The sequence below is a fragment of the Ooceraea biroi genome, chromosome 12, assembly GCF_003672135.1.
Source record: "Ooceraea biroi isolate clonal line C1 chromosome 12, Obir_v5.4, whole genome shotgun sequence".
NCBI lineage: Eukaryota > Metazoa > Arthropoda > Insecta > Hymenoptera > Formicidae > Ooceraea > Ooceraea biroi.
This window is the reverse complement of record NC_039517.1, coordinates 1,517,401-1,528,143: the sequence shown is the minus strand read 5'-3', so window position 1 is coordinate 1,528,143 and position 10,743 is coordinate 1,517,401. Positions and strand designations below refer to the sequence as shown.

Genomic DNA, 10,743 nt, shown 5'->3' with positions numbered 1-10,743 from the left:
CAAACAGTTAAATATAAAGTATTCTCTGCTTTAACTTAACCTAACCTAACCTAACCTGGTTAGGTTATATTTTCCGAAACTAGAGCCACATACGCTCGGATACATACGCTCGTTTTCAGCCCGCTTCGCGGGAGGGCGGGGGGGAGGGGCAAAGCCCCTCCCCCCCGCCGGGGCCAGTGTAACAGATTTCACCGTGCAGATTTTGATCACCTGGTACACGCCACGGATTCCGGCGGGGGGAGGGGCAAAGCCCCCTCCCCCCGCCCTCCCGCGAAGCGGGCTGAAAACGAGCGTATGTGTCCGGGGCTCCAGTTTCGGAAAATATAACCTAACCCAAACCTATTTCTGATTTAAAGCTAAAATTCCATCAAATATACTCTTTCGTAAACGTATATGGTATCGTAAAATTATGCTTTATTCATTAAACATTTTTGTTAATACCTTTTTAACAAACAATGAGCGAAGGGTGAAACCTAGTGCGGGTTATTCAGGAAGGTGACCTTTGTAATATATGTCAAACTCAAGTCCTTGCTTCGCGTGGACAGCTGAAAATTCGTGCAAAATTATTAAACTTCTTTTGTTAATAACTTTTTAATAAACAACGAGCGACGGCTAAAACCTCTTCAAGGTCACTCAGGAGGGTGACCTTGACAACATATGTCAAGGTCAAGGTCATCGAAGGTTGGTCCGTTAAAGTACATAATTACCGAAAAAATTTATATGCACGTCAGGTTTGAAATTTCCAGTTGCAGTTCTTTCTCTCTCCCCCCCCCCCTGTGATCTTCAATTCCATCCCGCGGCAAATTCAACGAGCGGAGCATCCACGAAATCGCGGTATGCTTTTATCCCCGCGTGGCGGACAGTCCGGGCTCGCTCGCGTCTCGGCGGATTTTTCTGCCGATTGCCAATTATCGCGAGCGATTTGTTCCCGTACGAGTGCGAGCGCGGACGCGCGCGCGATGACGATTAAAGTGGAATAAATAGTAAATCCGCGCGCTCCCGAGGGCGATAGATGGATATCGAGTTCGGAACGACTTTCGCGCGCGATCGCCGGCGCGAGATTCGCGCGTTATCAATTTATCATTATTACACTTGCAGGAGCTTTCGCGTCGCGCTGGCTGGGCGGCAAGCTCTCGCCCCGGCACGTACGCTTAATACGCCGGAATGGAGCTTGCAATTCGCGATGGCGATTACCGGCGCGCCAGGCGATTGCACGCCGTGCTCGTCGACACGAAACGAACGAACGAATGAACTTAAAGCTATCGACGATCGTAGATAAAAGCTCGCCGGGCCTTGACTGAAAGCCGCCGATGTCGTCGCCGACGAGGCGCATGATGAAAAAGCTCGGTAGTTACATAACACCGCGGCGTTTATAGCCAACTTTAATATAAATCACGTACATTGCGTCACGTGTCTGCAGTAGGTATCAAATATTCCATCGACAACATAGTTGTCGCCGGTTGTTACCGGACATGGTGATACATCTTAATTTTCTTTATGTGCTTTATGAGAAGCGCGGTGCAATATCGCCGGGCGAGAACGCTCCACATACAATACGGAATTATTTACACCCCGCTGTTTAACTGCATCTATAATTTTTTTATATTTCAGCAATGTAGCGCGGTGGGGAAAAAGAGAAAAAAAATAGAACAAGCTATCGTTAATTTACGGCTTGCCGTAATCTACGTAATTTGCGCGGCCTCGACCACTCGCGTTTGTATCGGCTTTTAATTCTCAATATTTTTAATAATAAAGTTTCGCGTTTGAATTTTGCTAAAAACAATCCACACGGACTACTTCCCGGTAACGCAAGACTCTGTATTGAGAATTAAAGCACAGTTCTGCATTTGTACCTCGCTCAGAAAGTGAGACTTTCCGGTATTAAAAGAATTTTGCATTATTCACGCACCACCCATAAATACCTACCTATGCCAGCGGCGCATCGTGCCATGTATCCATTTGAGTTTCGTGACTTTTCGATCATCCCTGTATCCGCATTTCGCGCACATACGTGTGGTGCTCGCGAGGCAAAGGGCACGGTGGCCGCTGCTGATTTTCCCACAGTTATCAAGGCGGACATGTTATCGGCGTTCCGAAGGCCGATCTGTTCGACTTGCAGCGCGCGATTTGATCGAAACAGCATTTCCTGAGCGAGCGGTGCTCGACGATGCTACAGTGCTCGTGTCGCCACGTAGGCAATAATAAATATTGTGCAATACATAAATAACGCATACACGAATACATTAACGACCGTGAGAAATCTGTGTCGCGGTTTGCGTCAGCGCTTATTTTATTTATCGGCTTACGCTGAAACGTTGTACAGCACTCGCTTAGCGTTATTAATTCGCGGGCACTCGCGCGGAATTGAGTTCTTACGACAAACGAGGGATTTGCGCGAACTGATTGTTCGCACGTCGCGCTCCCTTTAGAGCGCGAATCAATGTTAATACGGGGCCGAAGTGATTCTTTAATGCGACGGGGATTGGTTCCTCTAAATTGTTTTTCCCGTTTCATCGAAAATCGATGGCCACGCTGAAACGTTTTTCACACCCCCGTTGAACTTCTTTCTCCGCGCGAGCAGGGAGGAACGCGACGGACATTGTGTCGAGTTCCTATTTGAATTTGCGCCCCCGCGCACCCCCGCTGAACCCGAGATAATATAATACGAAGAAGTTTATAACGGGAGGGTTGATCGGGTTCGGGGAGGATTAATATATTGAGGGAGGATCTCCGGACGCGCAGCCAGCCACAGGGAGGCAAAGCAGAGAACGCAAGTAGATTTCATCAGGGTTGCGGTAAGACAGCGCGGCGGCTCGAACTTCCGCCGGTAAAAGAAAGGCACGTGCGATGTGGCGGTTCGCAAGTATCTTTCCGAGTACTTAGTACAAAGTATCGGAGTACTTGGGGCATCTTAAGGGGGGAGCCTGCTTTAGAATGTTGAAAATAAGGTATAATTTTACGAATTTTTTTTGGAGAAACTATACAGCGGATCATTATAAAACTTTGATGCATTTATTAGTACATGTTTAAAAATAAAAAAAATTATTTTTTTATTTGAATATATCGCCTGTAGAGGTCGTCCTGGAGGCATCTTAGTGCAGCTGGCATTGTAAATTGGTGAGCATTCTCCTGCCTCCAAATTTCATCCAAACTGAAAAATTGAAATATTTTCTCGTTATTTATGAATTCCCATCGTCGATGAACCTTTAATATTCAAAAAACATTAAGTTAAACAATTATTTTTGCATGAAAAAGTTCAAAACCTTTGCCTAAAAATCGTACTTTTGTGTTCTAAGCTCCACCATTTTGGCACTTTTCAACTTTTTTCTTCTCTCTTTGGTTCATCGACGATGGGAATTCATAAATAACGAGAAGATATTTCAATTTTTCAGTTTAGACGAAATTCGGAGGCAGGAGAATGCTCACCAATTTGCAATGCCGGCGACGCGGCTGCACTAAGATTTCTCCAGGACGACCTCTACAAGCGATATATTCAAATCAAAAAATAATTTTTTTTATCTTTAAACATGTACTAATAAATGCATCAAAGTTTTATAATGATCCGCTGTATAGTTTCTCCAAAAACAATTCGTAAAATATACCTTATTTTCAGCGTTCTAAAGCAGGCTCCCCCCTTAAGTGGCGATCAAAAAGTTCTTCCCTGTCGACGCGTATCGGAAAGTGGAGGCTCACGGGTTTTACATTCTTATCGCGTTAAGGATATTAACGGGATATCGTGGATTATTGCTATGCGTGTCTCTCTCTTTCTCTCTCTCTCTCTCTCTCGGTAATGACAAGGATATGTAACGTGAAATGTTATTAATTCGACGTTTCATAATCTAGATGTTATCGGGCACATTGTTTCAGATATTAATATATTTTGTATAAATTTCGCGTGTAAATTCTCTTTTTCTCTCATTCTCTATTTTATTTTAATATATTTTATTATATATATTTTTTTAATATTATTTTAGTTTTTGATCATAAAAAGTAAAGTGAGAAACAATCGCAACGTCGAGTGAAACGTTCGCTGAGCGTGATTGTGTGCTCACGCTCTTCGCGCAAACGACGCGGAACGCGAGCGGAACGAAAGCGAACTTTTAAAGTTGCGGATTAACGAACTTTCGCACGCGTGTTTCGTCGCTGAACAGTAGAAAAAGTTTTCGTCGGACTACACATTTTTACCTAACAGTCACGCGATGGACCTTCTCCCGGCTGCTTTCCTGCTCGACTCTCGAAAGGATTCCTTCGCAGAGCCGTGGGATGAGTCCCGGATCCTCCTGCGAAGAAGAAACAAATCGCTGATTAGGAAATTATCACATCTCGAGAGCGCTTTTGAAAAATAATCAAACACACATTCGACTCGATATCCAATCGAAACAACATCAGCGGGACATTTCAAAGAAAGCTCTTGAACAAATCATTTTATCCGCGAGCGGAATCATCGAGATGTGCCACGGTGATAGGAGCTTCTATGGAAATTCAATGGCGGTTCCGGAATGCGAAGTAATCGAACGAAAAGTGGTAAAGGATTAACAAAGGATCGCGGGATAAAACTACCCCCTCGTTCGCTCGCCAGGCGTTCGATCGAAACGCAACGGAGCGTTCGCCTTTGGAATTGACGCGGCCGGTCTTGTCAATTTCGAAATTTGGTGCATTATTAACCGGCGCGCTCGCATCCCTTTATAATTGAAGCCGGACGAATGTCGAGCAACGGGCGCGCCGCAACACGTGCTGCGCTTTTAAAAGTCCGCTCGCCCACCCTGCCGCAGAGCCGCAACCCCCTTCGCCCACTGCACAATATCCCCGGCGCATCCCGCGCGTCGCGTGAATACGCCGCCGGAGGCCGGCAGGCAATTTAATTAAGCGCCATTCCGCAAAAACAGTTTCAATTTACTGTTTGAAATTTTCGGGAAGCGTGTCGATTCGATCCTGCAACGAGGAATCGCGCTGTTCTGCGTTCTCTCTCTCTCTCTCTCTATCTCTTTTTCTCTCTTGTCGGGCAATTAGAGCCTGCGATGCGATATGATAATTCCGCGAATGGGATGGCTCGCGCGAATGGGATGGCGAAGAAGGAGGCGGAGGGCGATAATCAGGTCGATGCTGTTTGAACTCCAAATATGCATCGGCCGGTTTATGCAGAATGCAAAACATCTAATTTCACGAAGCCGTTATGCGAGAGCGCCTGGGCTGATGGAAGCTAAATATTTCCCGGGGGAGAGAGGATTCATCCCGTCGATTTCACCTCCGATGCGCCGCCAAGACGAGCAGGGTGGCTGGCAGCCGCGAGATTCCGCGCGAGCGGATTAATCGACGAGATGATCGGCGAATGCGATTTCTTGGACTGCCTTATCCGTATGAGTGACAGTTTTAATAAGTAATACGAATAATTTTATTAATTATATTCACGGAGATATTGAGTGAGAATAAAATAAATAATTATTTATATAATATAATATACAAAAATAAAATATTAATATATTGTGGTAAAAAATTAGCTAGACGGTCTAAGTGTCGTGTGTAATTGTAATATTTATTAATTAATCATCATCTACTAATTACGCGGCCGCTTGGCTACGAAGGTAGCGTCGCGTCGTCGCCTTTTCCGACTTTCAGCGGAGAACGGCGCGACATTGTGCCCGCAAAACACTCGTTTTCCCTCGAATGCACCGCGGAAGGACTTACGGAGACCCAAAGGGAAACGAGAAGATTGATCGTCCGTGGGATCTTTTCGCCGCACGAAAAAGCCGGTAAGGTGTTTTTCCGGCGAAATTAATTAGCGGAGCGGATTCTCGCGAGCGGAAGCCCTCGTATCGGCGTGTATACACGTTTCGCGCGGATATTGCGAAAACGTCAGGCGGATACAACGGAATGATGACAACGGGACGTCGCTCGGTCGGAATAAAAGCAAATAGATTGCCTTGCCGCCCGTCGCATTGTGCGGGGGAGAATAATAAAAAAATAAATAAATAAAACGGGGGAGGGAGGAGGAAAGAGGAATAACGTTTCGCGATGTATTAACGAAACACGAGATAAATCAAAATAATTCGGCGCCGTGTGCGTGTGCGTACGCGATACGCGCCTCCGCTTTTGAAAATAATATCAGCGGCGGGCGCCGTCAAAGTGCTGCGGGAATGGGGTGGGTCAACGATGCGTGGGTGAGGGTCTATTATGCTGCACAAAAATGGAAATAAAGTGCCAATCAGATTTATTACGAGATAAATCGAAACAATTCGCACGCTGCACGCTGACCCGTAAACATATCATCACCGGTTTATTCAGACGGCAAAAGAGTTCTGCAAAGCTGCCGCGCGAAAATAACGTTGATAAAATAGACATGAAATGCGAAATGTGTTTCGGTCCGGTGGGCCACGGGGGAGAGGAAGGCCGGGGGACGATGGGGGTTGCGCGAAATCACTAACGCGGTGTTTTTCGTGGTGCGCAGGCCGTTCCGCTTCGCAGATAAAACTCCAACGAGAAATATACCCCAATATTATTCAGATGGGATATTAAAAACGTTTTCTTGATGTTGTAAATAATATTTTTCATTTGACGACACCGGATCGCAGCTTTAAATGAGGAAATTCTCCACCTGATTATTATTTAGTACGACTCGGGAGGTATCTAGGCAAAAGTGAACATTATCGACATGTAGCGCGAGGGGGTGTATAATATAACATTTCATAATAACCCATAATGCGCTGATGAATTATTGTTTGCACGCACACAGCCGCGCGCGCGCGCGCGCGTATCGTAACGTGCCGCATTATAAAGTCAAAATAAGCTAAACGTTCAATTATTCATGCGGCCGATTATCGAGGATCCGCCGCCAAGTACATTTATAATTGAGCGCCCGTTGACATTTAAAAATTCACGAAAACCTCCGAAATTAGTTTAATGCGCGCCGCGCGGGACCCAGATACCGCATATACATGTATGTACATGTTGCAACATTTCGCGTCTGCGCGAGCGCAAATTAAAACTCGCACTCGATCAGTCATTAAATTTCGACGACAATCCGCGAGTAATCCAGCTGAAGATTGTAACGATAAAACGAAAAACGGTGTCCGGCTACCTTTGTCCCCATCATGGTGTACGTTTTGCCGGAAGCGCTCTGTCCATAAGCCACCAGGCAACCATTATATCCGGTGAACATCGCGTCCAGGATAGATTGGCCGAGGGTCTCGTAGATCGTCGCTTGATCGGCGTAATTCTTCGCTTCGGGATCCGACGAGTCGAAGCAATAATCGAAACCATATCTCCGCGTCCTCTCGCGACTGTCCCCGGCCTTGCTGGAGGACACCTTTAGATTCGTCAAAGAAATCTCGCTCGGCTCAGCGCGCACCACCACCTCGGACCCCGTCAAACTCAATTCTCTGCGGACAGATTGAAAGACATGTTATTAATTCAATCAAGATCTACTAAGACACAAAATTATAATAAAAATTAAAATTCCTGAAAACTCGAAGAAACTGAAGCCTGAAAATTATGGGAGAGTGAAAATTCAGGGCTCTGCGAATCTCTGCTTGGAGAATTAAAAGTCTGCGGACTCCAAAAATTCGAGAATCCGTAGAAGCCTGAGATTCTGAAATTTTTAATAATATCAAGAATCATGTAGAATAAAAAAATAAAATAAAAATAACGAATATACAGGGTGGTCCACTTAAATCGATCATCTTAGATATTTCACTTGTTTTTGATGATACGAAAAAATGTCTAAGGAAAAAGTTGCACCGTTCGAAGGGGCTATCATGATGACAGAACAACAATTTTTTCAAGGCTTTTTTTTTCGGAGATTCAAAGGTTAAGATAATTTTTTTAAATGGAACTACATATTTTTGTTTGCGCAATTTTATAGCCAACATCGAGAGGAGTTCAGCGACCTATGACAACATGACCTTTAAATGATCTTGAACGCGGGAAACAGAAAAATCAAACTTTATGCTCTTCAACACAAAAATTTATTTAAGGAGGTGTTCGAAATGATGTCCTCCGACTTCAATACATTTTCTAAGGCTCCATGGACGTTCTACTTATCGAAGCCACCTTAGATTTTCGACGGTCCAGTAGTTCATATTTCTTTTATTTACTTGTCCATGGTTAGTGAACATTGATTCATCGGTAAACACTCTCTTGTTCTGGAATTCAATGGAATGTAAGATTGAAATAATTCCATACATGTATTGTGTGCGTGTGTGTATGTATATGTAAATATTTATGATCGTGAAATGCTTTCGCAGTTCAGTTCATTTCCTGAGCTTCTCGATATCAGAGTTTAAATATGACTAATTATACGAAAGAGGAAAGAATAGAAATGCTTCTTATTTACGGTGAAAGCGGAAGAAGCTCTACAGAGGCGCAGAGAATGTACGGCCAAAGATACCCTGAAAAGCGTTTACCGTCTCGCGCTGCTTTTGACCGTCTTATTAAAACATTTCGTGAAACTGGAAGTGTTTGTTCACGTAAGAAAATGCGACCTCGTTTGCAAACTAATGAACCAGCAGAAGTTACTGTTTTGGCTCAGTGGCAAATAATCCACATATCAGTTCTCGACAAATACAAAGAAATACTGGTATTTCCAAGCAAGTGTTTTACGCATTCTTAAACGCCACTCATTTCATCCATATCACATTGCATTGCATCAAGAACTTCATGGAAATGATTTTATTAATCGAATAGAATTTTGTCAATGGGCGCTACAACAGTTGGAGGTCAATGAATTCTTCTTCAACAGAATATTGTTTACCGATGAATCAACTTTCACTAACCATGCACAAGTAAATAGAAGAAATATGCACTATTGGTCCGTTGAAAATCCAAGGTGGCTTCGACAAGTAGAACGTCAACGTCCATGGAGTCTTAATGTATGGTGTGGTGTTTTACACAATCGAATCATTGGCCCTTTCTTTATTGATGGTACATTAAATGGTCAAAAATATGCTGATTTTTTGTCCCAACAATTACCAAACTTATTGGAAGAGGTGCCGTTAGAAACTCGTTTACAAATGTGGTATCAGCATGGTGGTTGTCCGGCTCATAACGCACGTATTGCACGTACAGTTTTACACGAAATGTTTCCGGAACACTGAATAGGAAGAGGAGGACATATCAGTTGGCCAGCACGTTCTCCTGATTTGAATCCTTTAGACTTTTTTGTGGGGAATGTTAAAGAACACTGTTTACAATGATGTACCAACTACACAAGAGAACATGAGAGAGCGCAATTTGAATGCATGTGCTAGTATAAATTCAGAAATGATAGAAAGGGTAAGAGTATCATTTGTGCATCGTATTAGAAAATGTATTGAAGTCGGAGGACATCATTTCGAACACCTCCTTAAATAAATTTTTGTGTTGAAGAGCATAAAGTTTGATTTTTCTGTTTCCCGCGTTCAAGATCATTTAAAGGTCATGTTGTCATAGGTCGCTGAACCCCTCTCGATGTTGGCTATAAAATTGCGCAAACAAAAATATGTAGTTCCATTTAAAAAAATTATCTTGACCTTTGAATCTCCGAAAAAAATAGCCTTGAAAAAATTGTTGTTCTGTCATCATGATAGCCCCTTCGAACGGTGCAACTTTTTCCTCAGACATTTTTTTGTATCATCAAAAACAAGTGAAATATCTAAGATGATCGATTTAAGTGGACCACCCTGTATATGTTACAATCCATATTATTAAAAACGCTAAAAAATTGGGACGAATACATGTTACAGTCCAATAGAAATATTTCAATAGTTAGAACGCGTCGCATGTTGCGAATGTCAAAGCGGATCGCTGAAGACGAATATTCGGTCTTCAAGGTTCCGCGAAAGCGGTTGATCCGGCAGTCGTACAGGGGATAAAGCGGATAGTATCGCTGTGAATATTTGCGAGGGAGGGTCAACGAACGCGCACGGGCATTGCAAACAACTTTGCCAACATTTTCGAAGCCGGCATCGCTTTTCCACCTTCCCTCACTGGCACGCTCGCGTCTCGTCGTTCTTTTTATTTCACCCGTTTTTTGCCAAGCACATTTTTTCATGCTTAATGGATCGGAATCGATTCATCGAAAAACGGCGGTGGCGGTGGTGCATGGTATCGTGCGTCGCGTTCACACGGGGATGTGCGCCCCCTCCGTGTTGTTTTATAGAGAGCTTTGCTCGACTTTCTCAAAGCGTGCCGTGCGATCGGCCGCGCTTCGGACTTTGCAAAAAATTATCCTCTTTAAACTCCGCGATGGCCAATTAATTTTTAGATCTCCGCACGACGCGCCCCTTCACCCTCCTCTCCCTCTCTCTCCCTTTACGAGAACGATGAGAATTCTGCGGTGCAAAAATGCGAGGAGACCAAAAGAGATTTATGGACTCAAACTTCCCGGCTTCTGGGTTCGTCTTTCGGTTCGAAGACATGCAACAAGTCCGCGGAAATCGAGGTTCACGACGTGAATTACGGCCGGTCGCGTTTCCGGGTCACACGGTGTCGTGTGGCGATGCATTTTGCGTGCCGCGACACGGGAGTGCGATTGCGTGCAAACTCTCCTCGTGGCGCGTCTTCAACCCCATCAACCGCGCTACACTCGTCCTCGTTTCAATTCTCAACGCTATCTTGACGCTGCGTTTCGTCTCGTTTCAATCGCGAATAAAATCCAGTTTCTTTTTGAGGAGTGGTTTTACCTTTTTTTTATTTCTGCAATAGTCAAGGAAGCAACCTCGCGAGGATTTGCAGTACGAGAATCAGCGTTTTTTGAAGTGCGCGCAACAG

The 10,743-nt window shown here is 44.2% G+C and overlaps 1 protein-coding gene across 1 annotated transcript; it reads right to left on the bottom strand.

Annotated features, from left to right (window-relative positions):
• Nucleotides 1-3,983: 3,983 nt before the first annotated feature.
• LOC109610939 (kinesin-like protein KIF16B) lies at nt 3,984-7,382 on the bottom strand. Its single transcript, XM_020031477.2, has 2 exons — nt 7,076-7,382; nt 3,984-4,280 (listed from the first exon to the last, which is right to left on the bottom strand). Exons 1-2 carry the CDS (start codon nt 7,154-7,156, stop codon nt 4,182-4,184), a joined length of 180 nt encoding a protein of 59 aa, XP_019887036.1. The 5' UTR covers nt 7,157-7,382; the 3' UTR covers nt 3,984-4,181.
• Nucleotides 7,383-10,743: the final 3,361 nt, after the last annotated feature.